This window comes from Topomyia yanbarensis, chromosome 2 (assembly GCF_030247195.1).
Source record: "Topomyia yanbarensis strain Yona2022 chromosome 2, ASM3024719v1, whole genome shotgun sequence".
In the NCBI taxonomy this organism is placed as follows: Eukaryota; Metazoa; Arthropoda; class Insecta; order Diptera; family Culicidae; genus Topomyia; species Topomyia yanbarensis.
Genome location: NC_080671.1, coordinates 250761375 through 250778426, shown reverse-complemented (window position 1 = coordinate 250778426; position 17052 = coordinate 250761375). Strand labels below are relative to the sequence as shown.

The 17052-nt window shown below is 46.8% G+C and overlaps 2 protein-coding genes across 2 annotated transcripts; one reads left to right on the top strand and one right to left on the bottom strand.

The window, feature by feature from the left end:
- LOC131680236 (uncharacterized) lies at positions 1-684 on the top strand. The gene has a single exon (XM_058960955.1). The coding sequence runs from the start codon at positions 1-3 to the stop codon at positions 682-684; it is 684 nt and encodes a 227-aa protein (XP_058816938.1).
- Positions 685-16030: 15346 nt separating this feature from the next.
- LOC131680235 (uncharacterized) lies at positions 16031-16813 on the bottom strand. The gene has a single exon (XM_058960954.1). It carries the CDS (start codon positions 16811-16813, stop codon positions 16031-16033), a length of 783 nt encoding a protein of 260 aa, XP_058816937.1.
- Positions 16814-17052: the final 239 nt, after the last annotated feature.

Sequence of the window (17052 nt, the reverse complement as noted above, 5' to 3'; positions counted from 1 at the left end):
ATGGAAATCAAAAAGGCTACACACTGCTTGGTGAAACTCGCCCAGGATGAAAGATTCTCTCAGGATCTCGCGGAAGTAGCTTGTAATGGGCAAATCAAACAAAATTCTCGATTGAAAACTCTTACTTCAATACTAACGAATGGCGTATTGCGTGTCGGTGGCCGGCTGCGCTATGCTCCCGTAAGCTACGACCAACGGCATCCGATGATCCTGCCGGACAAACATCCTTTCACTGAGCTACTAGTAGTTCACTACCACCGAAAGTTTTTACATGCTGGTCCGCAATTGCTAATTGCCACCATTCATGAAAGATTCTGGCCATTACGAATAAGAAATCTTGCCCGCCAAGTTGTTCATTCTTGCGTCAGCTGTTTTCGTTACAAACCTAAGATCCTGCAACAGTTAATGGGTGAACTTCCGCCGGAGCGCGTTACACCAGCATTTCTGTTTCTCCGCATGGGTTTGGATTACTGTGGACCTCGTCAATCTCGCCGAGCTGCCCCTGTTGAATGTTTTGTTGCCATTTTCGTATGCCTCGTAACGAAGGCGGTCCACATTGAGTGCGTTGGAGACCTATCGACCAACTCATTCCTAGCTGCTCTGAAACGGTTTGTCGCTCGCCGAGGGAAACTAGAGTTGATTGAGTGCGACAATGCAACTTCAAAGGAGCTCAACGCGAGCTGAACGATTTAGCCCAACTATTCGTATCTCAGCAGCACCAAGAACTGATCACTACCAACTGTACGGAAAATGGGATTACGTTCAAATTCATACCTCCTAGATCCCCAAATTTCGGCGGGCTCTGGGAAGCAGCCGTCAAGTCGCTGAAGAAACACTTGCGCAGCACGGTCGGCAATATTGTACTGTATCAGGACGAATTTCTTACTATACTAACTCAAATTGAAAGTTGCCTAAATTCTCGTCCACTCACTCAGCTCAGTTCGGACCCTAACGACCTGGAAGTGCTTACTCCTGGGCATTTCCTGGTACATCGATCACTGGCCGCCATTCCAGAACCAACCGCTTAGACCGATGGCAACAAACACAGGAGTACGTCCGGCGAATTTGGAAGCAGTGGCAGTCGGAATATTTGTCTGGATTGCAGCCTCGTACTCAATGGACTCAACAACGAGACAACATTTCCGTGGGTACCATGGTACTGATGAAAGAAGAAAACTTTCCACCACTTAAATGGAAATTCGGACGAATACTACAAGTTTTCACGGCTGATGATGGCAACATCCGGGTAGTAACCGTTAGGACAAAGGACGGTGAATTTCGTCGTGGAATCTCTAAAATCTGCGTATTGCCCATTCAGAAACCTACGGAATACCTCGATGATGAAGCTACTGATCCACATGAATGAACCTAGAAACCTTCCAACGATCACAGTGTACTCACTGTGCAACAATGGGAGGTCGTTAGACCTCCCATTCATGTAAGTCTATGTAATTTAACAAATTTGCAAAAAGTTTATGAATTTTTCGTCCACCATAATGCTACACGATGATGATGCCTGCTCCAACCCACAACCACGAGCAAATGGTAAGCTAGCTGCTTCTTCAAGAGGACCTGCAATTGCATTCAAACGTATCCACTGTATATCGGTGGTTGTGCAGCAGAGAAGACAAGGACCTGAAGGAAGGCAGTTCAGCTCAACACCCGCCGCTGAAGAAACTCACCCATTCATCTACCACCGACCTGGTTTCCGCGATGGATAGCATCACATTCACAAAAGCACAAGTACGCTCAGTCACTTGATGCCAACGATCATCGTCCGTTTTCGGACCCGTGGAGGCCGGTTGCCTCCAATCCAGTTAAGTGTTGTTCTTTTTCTAATTTACTGTTTAAAAAGCCGTCTATGTTTGTTTCAGCATGACGACCCAGACAAAGACAGCCAAGCTAGAACGATCGACTCAGTCAATACAAAACCATGGTCATTGTCGAGACGTGCATGTTCTTCCGAAGGGACACTCGATCATCGACGACGAAAACCATGGCGTAGATGGAACAGGAAGCAGCTCGAGGATATGTGAACAACCGTTCGAAGAAGTCTAGAAGACAGACATCATCAGTAGCAGCATATGGACAGACGAAGCAGAAATAATTACGCCACAATTTTGATTCTTATATTTTAGTTGTTTAAGAAGTATAGGTTTAGGAAGAAATCACCAAGTAGTAGATAGGAGTCATTTTGTTAAAAATCCGCCTTTTTAACGGTGGCCGGCATATATTCATGCATGTCGTAGATTAGGGACGGCAATCTGCTCGAATCAGACACATACGGTTTACCCTTTCTTTTACCGTTTCCTTATCAGGCTATCTCAGCATCCGATCGTGTTTCTACCTATCATATGATAAAACTTGATAGAAGCGAAGCAAACGAGTTAGTCTCGACTAAACTACTGATAGCATCACATCGAATATCGTTGTCATATATTCGACGGAGCCAATAAATAGTCGTGTCGTTTCTAACTCCAAAATCAAGAGCACTGCTTCTTAATCCGAAGGACTTGATCATCAGGTCCTTTTTCGGGCTTGGGGTCTTTTTTCAGGCTTAGGGTCCTTTTCGGGCTTGGGGTCCTTTTCGAGCTTGGAGTATTGTAGTTATTTTTCGGGCTTATTTGTTTTCGATTTTGGGGTCTTTTTTGGGCTTGGGGTCTTTTTTTGGGCTTGTCGTCCATTTTTGGGCTTGGGGAGCTTTTTCAGGATTGGGGTCTTTTTTCGGGCTTGACTTTCTTTTTCTGGCTTGTGTTCCTTTTTCGGGCATGGGGTCCTTTTTCGGGCTTGGGGTCCTTTTTCAAGCTTGTAGTCTTGTAGTCGTTTTTCGGGCTTATGGTTCTTTTCTAACTAGGTGTCCTTTTTCGGGCTTGAGGTCTTTTTCGGGCGTGTGGTCTTTTTCAGGCTTGGGGTCCTTTTTTGGGCTTGTGGTTCTTTTTTGGGCTTGGTGTCCTTTTTCGGGCTTGGGGTTCTTTTCCGGGCTTGTGGTCTTTTTCGGGCCTGGCGTCTTTTTTGGGCTTGAGGAGGTTTTTCAGGGTTGGGGTCTTTCTTCGGGCTTGAGTTTCTTTTTCGGACTTGTGTTCCTTTTTTTGGCTTGGGGTCTTTTTTCAGGCCTATAGTCTTGTGGTATTTTTTCGGACTTCTGGTTCTTTTTGCGGGCTTGTGGTCTTTTTCGGGCTTGGGGTCCTTTTTCGGGTTTAGGATCCTTTTTCGGGCTTGGTGTTTATTTTTCGAGCTTGGGGTCCTTTTTACTGGTTTGGGGTCGTTTTTCGTATTTGTGGTCCTTTTGTCGGGCTTGGGGTCCTTTTTAGTGCTTTTGGTCTTTATCGGGTTTGAGATCCTATATAGGGCTTGGGGTCCTTTTTCAGGTGTGGGGTCCCTTTTCGGGTTTGGGGTCATTTTTCGGGCTTGGGGTACTTTTTCGGGCTTGGGGTACTTTTTCGGGCTTGCTACCTTTTTTCGGTTTGGGGTCCTTTTTTGGGCTTGGGGTTTTTTTTCGGGCTTGGCGCTTTTTTCGAGGGCTTTTTGCGGGCTTGGGGTCCTTTTCGCGCTTGAGGTCCATTTTCGGGCTTGGCGTCCTTTTTCAGACTTGTAGTCTTGTGGTCCTTTTTCGGGCTTATGGTATTTTTCGGGCTTGGGGTCGTTTTTCGAACTTGGGGTCTTTTTTCGAGCTTGGGGTCTTTGTCGGGCTTGGGGTCCTTTTTCGAGCTTGGAGTCTTTTTCGAGCTTGGAGCCTTTTTTCGGGCTTGGAGTCCTTTTTCGGGCTTGGGGACATTTTCGGGCTTGGGGTCTTTTTGCAGGCTTGTATTCTTGTGGTCCTTTTTCAGGCTTGGGGTCATTTCGGGCTTGGGGTCCTTTATCGGGCTTGGGGTCCTTTTCCGGATTTGGGGTCCTTTTTCGGGCTTGGGGTCACTTTTCGGGCTTACGGTCCATTTTTGGGGCTTGTGGTCTATTTCTGGCTTGGGGTCCTTTTTCGGGCTTGGGGCCCTTTTTCGGGTTTGTGGTACTTTTTCGGGCTTGGGGTCCTTTTTCGTGCTTGGGGTTCTTTTTCGGGCTTGGGGTCCTTTTTCGGGCTTGGGGTCTTTTTCGGGCTTTGGGCCTTTTTTGGGCTTGGGATCCTTTTTCGAGCTTCTTGAGCTTTTTCAGGTTTGGGGTCCTTTTTCGGGCTTGACGTACTTTTTCGGGCTTGTGGTCCTTTTACGGACTTGGGGTCCTTTTTCGAGCTTGGGGTCCTTTTTAAGGCTCGTAGTCTTGTTGCCCTTTTACGGGCTTATTGCACTTTTCGGGCTTAGGATCCCTTTTCTGGCTTGGAATCCTTTTGGGGCTTGGGGTCCTGTTTCGTGCTTTTGGTCCTTTTTCGGGCTTGGGGTCCTTTTTCGGGCTTGTGGTTTTTTTTGGGTCTTTTTCTATAGTCCTGTGGTGTTTTTTCAGGCTTATGATTCTTTTTACGGGCTTGGGGTCCTTTTTCGGGCTTTAGGTCCTTTTTCAGGCTTGTGGTTTTCCCAGGCTTGGGGTTCTTATTAGGGCATCTTATTAGGGTTCCTTTTTCGGACTTGTCGTCTTTTCCAGGCTTACGGTCCTTTTTCGGGTTTGGGGTGCTTTTTCGGGCTTGTGGTCTTTTTCGGGCTTGGGGTCCTTTTTCGGGCTTGGGATCCTTTTTCGGGCTTGGGGTATTTTGCTGGCTTGGGGTCGTTTTTCGAAATTGGGGTCCTTTTTCGGACTTGAGGTCTTTCTCGAGCTTGGGGTTCTTTTTCGGGCTTTGCGCCCTTTTTCGGATTTGGGGTCCTTTTTCGTGCTTTGGATCCATTTTCGGGCTTGTGGTCCCCTTTCGAGCTTGGGGTCCTTTTTGTGGTTGGAATCCCTTTTCGGGCTTGGAGTCCTATTTCGGCCTTGGGGTTCTTTACTTATGGTTTTTTTTCGGGCTGGGGATCTTTTTTCGGACATGAGGTCCTTTTTCGGGCTTGAGGTCCTTTTTCGGGCTTGAGGTCCTTTTTCGGGCTTTGGGTCCTTTTTCCGGCTTGAAGTCCTTTTTCGGGCTTGTGGTCTTTCTCGGGCTTGGGGTTCTTTTTCGAGCTTGGGGTCCTTTTTCGAGCTTGTGGTCTTTTCCAGCCTTACGGCCTTTTTTCGGGTTTGTGGCCCTTTTTCGGGCTTGAGGTCTTTTTCGCGAGGGGTCCTTTTTTGAGCTTGTCGTCCTTTTTCGGCCTTGGGGAGCTTTTTCAGGCTTGGAGTCCTTTTTGAGCTTTGGGGTCCTTTTTCGGGCTTGACGTTCTTTTTCGTGCTTGGGGGTTTTTTCGGGCTTGGGTCCTTTTTCTTGCTTGGGGTCCTTTTCCGGATTTAGCGTCCTTTTTCGGGCTTGCGGTTCTGTTTCGGGCTTGGGGTCTTTTTCGGGCTTGGGGTCTTTCTCGGGTTTGGGGTCCTTTATCAAGCTTGGGGTCCTTTTCCGGATTTGGTGTCCTTTTTCGGGCTTGGGGTCACTTTATGGGCTTACGGTCCATTTTTCGGGCTTGGGGTCCTTTTTCTGGCTTGGGGTCCTTTTTCGGGCATGGGGTCTATTTCGGGCTTGGCTTCCTTTTCGGGCTTGGTGTCCTTTTTCAAGCTTGTGGTGTTTTTCGGGCCTTGGGGTCCTTTTTCGGGCTTGGAGTCCTTTTCTGGGCTTGGGATCCTTTTTCGGGCTTTTGGTCTATTTCGAACTTAGGGTCCTTTTTCGGGCTTGAGGTCCTTGTTCGGGCTTGTGGTCCATTTTCGGACTTCGGGTACTTTTTAAGGCTCGTAGTCTTGCGGTCCTTTTTCTGGCTTGGGGTCCTTTTTCATGTTTACGGTCCTTTTTCGGGCTTACTGTCCTTTTTCGGGCTTGGGGTCCCTTTTCTGGCTTGGAATCCTTTTTCGTGCTTGGGGTCCTGTTTCGGGCTTTTGGTCCTTTTTCGGGCTTGGGGTCCTTTTTCAGACCTATATTCTTGTGGTGTTTTTTCAACCTTATTATTCTTTTTTCAGGATTGAGGTCCTTTATCGGGCTTGGGGTCCTTTTTCGGGCTTATGGTAATTTTCGGGCATGGGTCGTTTTTCGAACTTGGGTTCTTTTTTCGGGCTTGGGGTCCTTTTTCGAGCTTGGGGTCTTTTCGGGCTTAGGGTCCTTTTTCGGGCTTGGAGTCTTTTTCGAGCTTGGAGCCTTTTTTCGGGCTTGGAGTCCTTTTTCGGGCTTAGGGACATTTTCGGGCTTCGGGTCCTTTTGCAGGCTTGTATTCCTGTGGTACTTTTAGGGCTTATGGTCTTTTCAGTCTTGGGGTCTTTTTTCGGGCTTGGGGTCCTTTTTCAGGCTTGTGGTCTTTTTCGGGTTTGGGGTCTTTTTCGGGCTTGGGGTCCTTTATCGGGCTTGGGGTCCTTTTCCGGATTTGGCGTCCTTCTTCAGGCTTAGGGTTCTTTTTCGGGCTTGGGGTCACTTTTCGGGCTGACCGTCCATTTTTGGGGCTTGGGGTGCTTTTTCTAGCTTGGGGTCCTTTTTCGGGCTTGGAGTCTTTTTCGGGCTTGCGGTCTTTTTCGGGCTTGGCGTCTTTTTCAGGCCTATAGTCATGTGGTATTTTTTGAGGCTTATGATTCTTTTTGCGGGCTTGGGGTCCTTTTTCGGGTTTAGGATCCTTTTTCGGCCTTTGTGTTTTCTTTCGGGCTTGGGGTCCTTTTTCGTGCTTCGGATCCTTTTTCGGGCTTGGGGTATTTTGCTGGCTTGGGGTCGTTTTTCGAATTTAGGGTCCTTTTCCGGGCTTGCGGTCTTTTTCGAGCTTGGGGTTCTTTTACGGGCTTGGGGTTCTTTTTCGGGCTTGGGGTCTTTTTCGGGCTTGTGGTTTTTTCGTGTCTTTTTCTATAGTCCTGTGATGTTTTTTCAGGCTTATGATTCTTTTTTCGGGCTTGGGGTCCTTTTTCGGGCTTGAGGTCCTTTTTCGGGCTTGTGGTTTACCCAGGCTTGGGGTTCTTTTTAGGGCATGGGTTCCTTTTTCGGGCTTGTCGTCTTTTCCAAGCTTACGGTCCTTTTTCGGGTTTGGGGTGCTTTTTCGGGCTTGTGGTCTTTTTCGGGCTTGGGGTCCTATTTCGGGTTTAGGATCCTTTTTCGGGCTTGGTGTTTTTTTCGGGCTTGGGGTCCTTTTTCGGACTTGGGATCCTTTTTCGGGCTTGGGGTATTTTGCTGGCTTGGGGTATTTTGCTGGTTTGGGGTCGTATTTCGAAATTGGGGCCCTTTTTCGGGCTTGAGGTCTTTTTCGAGCTTGTGGTCTTTTTCGGGCTTGGGGTCCTGTTTCGAGTTTAGGATCCCTTTTCGGCCTTTGTGTTTTCTTTCGGGCTTGGGATCCTTTTTCGGGCTTCGGATCCTTTTTCGGGCTTGGGGTATTTTGCTGGCTTGGGGTCGTTTTTCGAAATTGGGGTCTTTTTCCGGGCTTGCGGTCTTTTTCGAGCTTGGGGTTCTTTTTCAGGCTTGGGGTTCTTTTTCGGGCTTGGGGTCTGTTTCGGGTTTGTGGTTTTTTCGGGTCTTTTTCTATAGTCCTGTGGTTTTCGGGCTTATGGTAATTTTCGGGTATGGGGTCGTTTTTCGAACTTGGGTTTTTTTTTATTTATTAGTTTTAACCTTGAAGGTCATTCACTATTATTAATATAAGAAAATATACATTTCAGTTTTCACTATTTCGTTTTTTAAATGTAGCTATATCATTTTCCCCAGCTTCATTATTGTATAGTTTCAATCTATCTTCGGATTCCCGTGAAGAGGCTCGCTGGTTGTTGTGAGATGCAAACATACAGTATTGCAATGAGTCTGGATTGCGGGCTATCTCTCCCACCTAATGATGGTCAGACAGAGGGCCCGCTTGGGTATGGTGTTCTCCGAACGATCAATTGTTGCGCTTCAGTATCCACTTTGTGCTGCTGGTTATACTTTTGCTATTTGTTATCTTATCCCCTAAGTGGGCAATGGGTGACATTCTCAGCATCACTAGTTGGTTGGGTTGAGAGAACATAGTGTACGATTATCTGGGTTTTATCCACTTGCTGGCCATAGACGTGTTCTCCAATTTCCACTCGGCGTGCAGCGGTGGGTCCATGATTTTATCATTGTGAATAGATTGGCCTCTTTCAGGACACCTATCAGCTTTTGTTCAGTAGCTGGATCATTCCCCAAAATGTCTCTAATTGAATATGCTAGGTCATATTTCCTTCTTAATTCATCTAATTCCCTACAGTTAATCAGTATATGCTCAACCGTCATTCTCGTATTGCAGGTTAAGCACTTTGGAGGATCCACCCGAGAGATTGTGTGGGCATGTGTTACACGGGTATGTCCTACGCGAAGTCTCGACAGTACTTTTTGTTCAATTTTCTTTTCCCTATCTTTCCATTTATCTATGTCTCCTTTTATCTTTTGTGTATGCCCTCTCGTCCCTCTCCAGTGCAGCACGAAGTGATCCTCTACTTTTTTTTCTGAATGCCTGATTGATGTCCGCCGTTGGCACTGTTTTAGTAGCCATTTTCCTTGATCTCCGTCCGCACAATGCAAGGTAATCCGCCTGATGATTTCCACGGATCCCACAATGGCCCGGTACCCAACATATCGTTATTAGGGGGTCACAGATTTCTTCGATTTTCTGTACGAAAGGGTGATGTGTTTCCTCGGATTCTAAAGCCGTGATAATGAAAAGTGAATCAGTCAGAATTACTGTAGGGATATCATCAAGCTTTTTATTAATTGCGACGATAATTGAGGCCGCTTCCGCTGAAAAAACTGAGCAGGTGGAAGGGAGGCGGAGGGAAATTCCAGCTCCAATCCCACTCACTCCAATACCCACTCTATTGTCCAGTTTAGAGCCGTCCGTGAAGATTTTGCGGTGATTAGTATATTTTTGGCTCATTAGTTTGTTAAATTCTACCTGTGCTACGAGGGGGGATGATCCTGCTCTTACGATACGCGCCAGGGATGTATCCAAGTTAGGCCCATGCCTGTACCAGGCACGATGCTGTACTCGAGGTAGAACTGCAATTTCTGGCAGAGCTATTCCAGTAAACATGTTGTGGACGTTTCTAGCTGTCTGCAACAGTAAACAATCTCCTCCGGTGGTCTTTTCTAAGAAACTAAGTGCTCTTTTCATAATGGCTATCGCCACCGCCCATTTACATGGCAAGATCCCGGCCTCGATGCAGGCCGCCTGTGCTGGTGTGCTTGGAAGGAGATTGCCCGCAATCCTAATCGTTCCGTGGTAAAGGGGTGCCAGAATGCTCACTAAGTTCTCCCACCTTCTGCATGTAAGTTCCAGTCCATAAAAAATTTTGCTATTGATTAGAGCATTACTAACGTTTAGTACCGTTTTTCTGTTAGTCTTTGGGTGTCTGCTACTGATTACCCTCACCAACCGTTTTCGACTTTTGCATTCATTTTTAATATGTTGGAAGTGGGGCAAAAAGGACATCTTTCTGTCCATTACGATTCCGAGTATTCTAGGTTCCTTTCTGTAGGGGATGGTGATACGGGCTTGGGGTATTTTGCTGGCTTGGGGTATTTTGCTGGTTTGGGGTCGTATTTCGAAATTGGGGCCCTTTTTCGGGCTTGAGGTCTTTTTCGAGCTTGTGGTCTTTTTCGGGCTTGGGGTCCTGTTTCGAGTTTAGGATCCCTTTTCGGCCTTTGTGTTTTCTTTCGGGCTTGGGATCCTTTTTCGGGCTTCGGATCCTTTTTCGGGCTTGGGGTATTTTGCTGGCTTGGGGTCGTTTTTCGAAATTGGGGTCTTTTTCCGGGCTTGCGGTCTTTTTCGAGCTTGGGGTTCTTTTTCAGGCTTGGGGTTCTTTTTCGGGCTTGGGGTCTGTTTCGGGTTTGTGGTTTTTTCGGGTCTTTTTCTATAGTCCTGTGGTTTTCGGGCTTATGGTAATTTTCGGGTATGGGGTCGTTTTTCGAACTTGGGTTTTTTTTTATTTATTAGTTTTAACCTTGAAGGTCATTCACTATTATTAATATAAGAAAATATACATTTCAGTTTTCACTATTTCGTTTTTTAAATGTAGCTATATCATTTTCCCCAGCTTCATTATTGTATAGTTTCAATCTATCTTCGGATTCCCGTGAAGAGGCTCGCTGGTTGTTGTGAGATACAAACATACAGTATTGCAATGAGTCTGGATTGCGGGCTATCTCTCCCACCTAATGATGGTCAGACAGAGGGCCCGCTTGGGTATGGTGTTCTCCGAACGATCAATTGTTGCGCTTCAGTATCCACTTTGTGCTGCTGGTTATACTTTTGCTATTTGTTATCTTATCCCCTAAGTGGGCAATGGGTGACATTATCAGCATCACTAGTTGGTTGGGTTGAGAGAACATAGTGTACGATTATCTGGGTTTTATCCACTTGCTGGCCATAGACGTGTTCTCCAATTTCCACTCGGCGTGCAGCGGTGGGTCCATGATTATATCATTGTGAATAGATTGGCCTCTTTCAGGACACCTATCAGCTTTTGTTCAGTAGCTGGATCATTCCCCAAAATGTCTCTAATTGAATATGCTAGGTCATATTTCCTTCTTAATTCATCTAATTCCCTACAGTTAATCAGTATATGCTCAACCGTCATTCTCGTATTGCAGGTTAAGCACTTTGGAGGATCCACCCGAGAGATTGTGTGGGCATGTGTTACACGGGTATGTCCTACGCGAAGTCTGGACAGTACTTTTTGTTCAATTTTCTTTTCCCTATCTTTCCATTTATCTATGTCTCCTTTTATCTTTTGTGTATGCCCTCTCGTCCCTCTCCAGTGCAGCACGAAGTGATCCTCTACTTTTTTTTTCTGAATGCCTGATTGATGTCCGCCGTTGGCACTGTTTTAGTAGCCATTTTCCTTGATCTCCGTCCGCACAATGCAAGGTAATCCGCCTGATGATTTCCACGGATCCCACAATGGCCCGGTACCCAACATATCGTTATTAGGGGGTCACAGATTTCTTCGATTTTCTGTACGAAACGGTGATGTGTTTCCTCGGATTCTAAAGCCGTGATAACGGAAAGTGAATCAGTCAGAATTACTGTAGGGATATCATCAAGCTTTTTATTAATTGCGACGATAATTGCGGCCGCTTCCGCTGAAAAAACTGAGCAGGTGGAAGGGAGGCGGAGGGAAATTCCAGCTTCAATCCCACTCACTCCAATACCCACTCTATTGTCCAGTTTAGAGCCGTCCGTGAAGATTTTGCGGTGATTAGTATATTTTTGGCTCCTTAGTTTGTTAAATTCTACCTGTGCTACGAGGGGGGATGATCCTGCTCTTACGATACGTGCCAGGGATGTATCCAAGTTAGGCCCATGCCTGTACCAGGCACGATGCTGTACTCGAGGTAGAACTGCAATTTCTGGCAGAGCTATTCCAGTAAACATGTTGTGGACGTTTCTAGCTGTCTGCAATAGTAAACAATCTCCTCCGGTGGTCTTTTCTAAGAAACTAAGTGCTCTTTTCATAATGGCTATCGCCACCGCCCATTTACATGGCAAGATCCCGGCCTCGATGCAGGCCGCCTGTGCTGGTGTGCTTGGTAGGAGATTGCCCGCAATCCTAATCGTTCCGTGGTAAAGGGGTGCCAGAATGCTCACTAAGTTCTCCCACCTTCTGCATGTAAGTTCCAGTCCATAAAAATTTTTGCTATTGATTAGAGCATTACTAACGTTTAGTACCGTTTTTCTGTTAGTCTTTGGGTGTCTGCTACTGATTACCCTCACCAACCGTTTTCGACTTTTGCATTCATTTTTAATATGTTGGAAGTGGGGCAAAAAGGACATCTTTCTGTCCATTACGATTCCGAGTATTCTAGGTTCCTTTCTGTAGGGGATGGTGATACCGGACATTTTCACCGGACAAGTCTGCGCGTTGTGCGTGGTGTTGCAACAATGTGTTATGCTACATTTGGTGGCTGAAATCTTAAATCCTACCGATTCCGCCCATTTATTGGTGGCGTTGACAGCAGCTTGAAGTTTTATTCTGGTTCTTGCTATAGTTTGTCCTCTTACCACTATGATGATATCGTCTGCGTATACAAAAATATACACTCCTCCAGGCAGTGCCGAGAAGAGTGAATTCATGCTTATCAAAAATAGCGTTACAGCTAGCACCGATCCCTGGGGGATTCCATTCTCTTCCCGAAATATGGCCGACTGCTTGCCTCCGATACAGACCTGAAAGCTAGAAAATTCCTGGATGAAGTGACAAAGATTTCCCTTAATTCCCCATTGGTGTAGTTGTTGCAGTACTCCTGTTCGCCAGACGCTATTATAGGCCTTCGAGATATCTAATATGGCTATATCCGCATGGAGATCATCATCGAGTGCTTGGTTAAGAGTCTCACCCAAGGACCCCAAATGAATCCCCGTTCCAAGTCCTTTTCTAAACGCGAACTGTCTGCGGTCTAAAAGATTCCTCTCCTCGAGTAAGGTGGCTAGTCGCCTATTAACCATCCTTTCCATTGTTTTTGCAACACAAGACAAAAGATTTATTGGTCTGAAGTCACTTGGTTCTCTCGATTGGCCAGTTTTTTTGGGAATGGGGACAACCAACGCTCGTCGCCAGCTATCTGGGAAGGACCGCCTTCCCAGATTCTGTTAAAACTGTCCAAAAGCTTTGCTTTACCACTTCCCGGGAGATGGCGAAGCATCGGGTACCCGACATCGTCATGTCCGGCCGATTTTTCTCGTGAATTGTTTAAAGCCACCGCCATTTCCATTCCGGAGAGAGGGCGGTTATAATCCTCGCTAGCATCTGTGGTGAAGAATATTTTGGTATTCATTTTTTCTTTCCGTCTCACAAAAGACGCAGGTTGGAGTTCATCCGAAGATAAACTCTGGAAGTATTTGCCAATTTCATTCGCAATTGCAGTGGGATCCGTTATCAAGGAACTTGGCCCAGCTTGCAGCCTTCGCTTCTTCGACCGCTTTTCTTCCCTCATTCCTGAATTTTCTATATTGTTGTGACCGTTCTTCCCACAGTATGTGATCTACAGGAGTTTTTTTAGTAGACGGAGTGCCTTTCTTCTTTTCTTCAGTATCAAAGCAACTTCTGGGTTCCACCAGTGTACCGCTCGTCGAGGTGGTGTTCCGCTGGTCTGTGGTATGCTGTTTCTCGCGGCTTGGACGGTCAATTCTGCTATCGCTTCCGGTGAATGGTCGCGATGACGGTTTAGAGCGGTCGATATGTTTTGTTCATATGCTGTCCAATCGGCCCGTTCGTATATCCAGCGCTTTCTTCGACGAGTGGTCGGTGGCGTGCTATCGTAGGTAATTATCGTTGGGAAGTAGTCACTACTTCCTTTGTCCGTGGATATCGTCCACCCACATGCTCCCACTATCGAGGCTGATACTATAGTAAGGTCCAGTGCGGAGGCGGCCTTGCCTCTAAAGAAAGTGGAGCTTCCATCGTTTAGTATGATTGCCCCAAAGTCTTCAACTACCTCCATTATTGCGTTACCTCGTCTGCAGCATCTCTTTGAGCCCCATGCCGTGTGATGAGCGTTGAAATCCCCCGTTATTATAAAGGGGGGAGGTAGTTGTCTTATGAGCGATCGCAGTTTATTTTTCTCATCTCGGATATCCTGCGGTAAATATATCGAGACTACCGTACATTCCACAGAGAAGCCTATTCGCCGTGCCACTGCGAGCAGATCCGTTGTCAGATTTACTGGTTCCGATGGTAGATCGGCTCTCGTGCCTAGATCAACTGTCTGATAGGTGTTGCTGCCTCTACGTGATTCCCAAATGTATTGGTGACCGAACCAGGAATTCAGGACTGTACCATCCCTGATGTGAGACTCTTGTATTGCCAGACATATGGGTTTCTCTTGGGCAATGATGAGTTGTAGATCACCATAATTAATTCTGAGACCATTGATGTTCCACTGAATCATTAGTGTGCAGTTTCCCCTGCTTGTCGTTGGTGGTTCTGTTGTACTTCTGATTCTAATTTGAACTGGGCTGTGGCTGTATCCTTGCTCTCTAACACTGGGGGACTCTTCTTCCGGGTGTTCCACCCGTGCGTGGTTAGGGCTGTGCGTTCCTCGATTTAGGATCTTTTATCCATGGACCTCTGTCCCTACCGAAACTGGCGAGGAGGCAGGCGAGGGATCGCTTATGTATGCATTGGTAAATTGTACTAAACGAGACACTGCGCCAGTTTGTTGATGGCGAGAGGTTGTGGGGTAAAATTGACTTACCCGGGAAAGATCCGAGTTTGTCGTCGCACTGGGCATCGAGGGCTCGGCATTGTATGACGGGGTTATGACACTCATGACTGATGCAGCAACTGTTTTGTGATGTTGGGTTTCTTTATGATCATATTTGTCCACCCACGTGTATGGCGTGGGGCTGGTGTTTTCCATTCTGCTAACGATTTCTGTGGTCAAGCTGTCAGTCTCGGTGTGTTGGGCTGTGGAAGGTACTAGGGCAGGACTGTGTTCAGAGTGAGAGATTTCATTAGACGAACTTACCGGGGAGGTAGCCGGGCCCCCCGCACCTGCAACCGCCGGGGCTCATCGGCATATACCGGCACTTCCCTGGTCGGGGCTGGTACGGGGGAAAGGCTTGTTTCTCTCTGTAGACTTCCCTCTAAATCATTGTTGTACTCTTTATTGTATGTAGTAGTGCAAGTAGTCTTCCCTGTGGTACCCCTTCTGGTTATCATTTCATCTTTCATTTGTATGACGCCTTTCTTTCTAATTATACTCGGGTGCCATGAGCATCCGGCTACAGGGCTGAAGCTCCGGTCGAAATTTTGTTGTGTACAGTATGCGGTGCGTCCAGACGTTCGTCCTTCGCGTCCTCGAACAAGAGGGCTGCGGGGAGGCTCTGGTTCGCCAGTGAGACAAGCGGGGTGGTGATTGGTCTCTGCTATAGCAGTTTCAGGGAGACCCAGTAGGACTCTCGCCAAAGCATCAGGTGGTGTTTGTGAGTGGGTTCTCGAGCAGACCGGCCGCCTACACGAAGCCCCGGCTACCAGCGGGGCAACTGAGGTGTTCAAGTGGTCCGCCGTAAGATGCACCGTATACATTTTGTTGGTAAGTTGTTTTTCTGTGGAGTAACATGGGAGGACAGTACTGTTGCTGGTCGTTGTATTGTTATAAGTACTTGGCTGGACATTAAGCGATGGTCCCGGGCCAACAGCCACCGGAGGCTCATCGAGGGGGCCCGGAACTTCTCCGGTCGGGGTCAGCGCGGGTGGGCGTGTTGTGGTGTTGTCAATTGGTTGTAGTTGGTAAATTGGTAAGATATTCTGTTGTATCGTGGTGATTCTGCTACTATTATTCATGCTGTATTTTAAGTTGTTCTGTTTCTGGGTGTTTGGGTTATTTCTTGGTTTGTTTAATCTGTGAACTCGATTGGTGATTCACAATTGCCCCTTGCTTCCTTGCTGGAAATGCCATATGATTCGGAGGAACTAGATCTGAGATCGAACATGTCTTGAAGTGGGCTACCGGGTGCGGGTAGATTTTCATTCGTCACATCTTTCTTCAGGGGGCTTCTAGATTTATCTTCTCTATTTTTGTTTCGATTCTTTATTCTTTTCCTAGTTTGCTTCGTGTTCTCGTGGTTCATTTTGGCGGGATTCTCTTCTGACATGTCCATCTGGTTTGTTGGGGACTGGATTTTTCCGGTACCAGTTTTCTTCTTGGGTGAGGCTGATTGTGGGCTGTTGCTTAGTTGAGTTTGTGTTTCGAGGTTTGCTCTTTTGCTCATTTCTCTAAAAGCTCCTCTGAGGGCCGCTATTTCCCCCAGGGCTTCAGCGAGTTGTTGTTTTGTGTCTTCGTATTGCGCCTTTAACAAGCGAATTTCAGTGTCTTTGCTATGGTCATTTGATTGCTTTTTGCTGGCCTGCTTAGCTCTTGCGAGCTCTTCACGAAGTATTTTTATTGTTCTGTCTTTGTCATCAGTGTTCGGATTTAGCCGATCCCTCACTGTTTCGGCATAGCTAACGGTTTGTGGTTTTTTTGATATCAGCGTTCTTGCTTCGGGAAATGAGATATTATTCGATACTTTAATTTTTATCACACTTCTTCTTCAAGGTAGGTTGGGCATTTACGATCTCGCGTGGAATGCTCTCCCTCGCAATTAATGCATTTGCTCACATTTTTGCATGGTTGCTCTTTACTCGTCTGATGTTCATCTCCACAGTTGAGGCAGACTTGTTGATTGGGACACGAGCGGCTACCATGACCAAATCTGCCACAGTTGTAGCACAACATGGGTGCAGGGTAGTACGGGCGGATCTTAGTCCGAACTAGGCCCATGTAAATAAATTCGGGGAGAAAAGAACCCGCAAACGACAATACTGAAAGTGGAGTATTCGTTACCTTTCCGTCCAATAGTTTCGTAATACGTCTGATCGCTGTTACGTTCTGCTCCTTCAGTTCTTCGAGTAGTTCGTCAGTATTCATATTCACCGTGTCAGGATCGTATACCACCCCCTGAACTAGGTTAAGTGTAGGGTGTGGAATGACTTCGATGGGTTGTCCATTGGCTAAAGCTTTCATGCCAAGCAACGCTTGATATGCTTTTCTAGATGTTGTGCGTAGCACATACCTTGTTCCTCGAACTTCTTTTACTGCTGTTAGTACCTTATTTGGATTAGATTGTAGGACCGCTTGTACCGATTTAAATATCACAAAGGGGTTCGACGGTAGTCTCTGTTCAACCCCGTTCGTCCCGCTAACAGCACGCATGAGCAGAGTTTGTCGATCAATGACATCCCCGGAATTTACATACTGCGGTAAAGTGTGACTAAGTGGTGGTCCTCCGCCCCAGTCATGGGGAAAAGGTTCCGGTTGCATGATTAGTGCGTTGCCCTTTTGTATATCCGTTCCTCTTTCTGCCTCCGACTATCGTTCGGGTGGCGCAGTCCCAGCTTTGGCTGCCTTTGTTTGTAGACCACGTTGCTTTTGACTAAGATGGCTACTTGTTCGTTCTCCCACTTTTTCGCCTATTGTTGTCCACTGTTTTAGATGAGCGCTTTTGTTTCGTACAATCAGTTTGCGGTTAATTTAACTCGAGAAAAATACAATTCACTTAA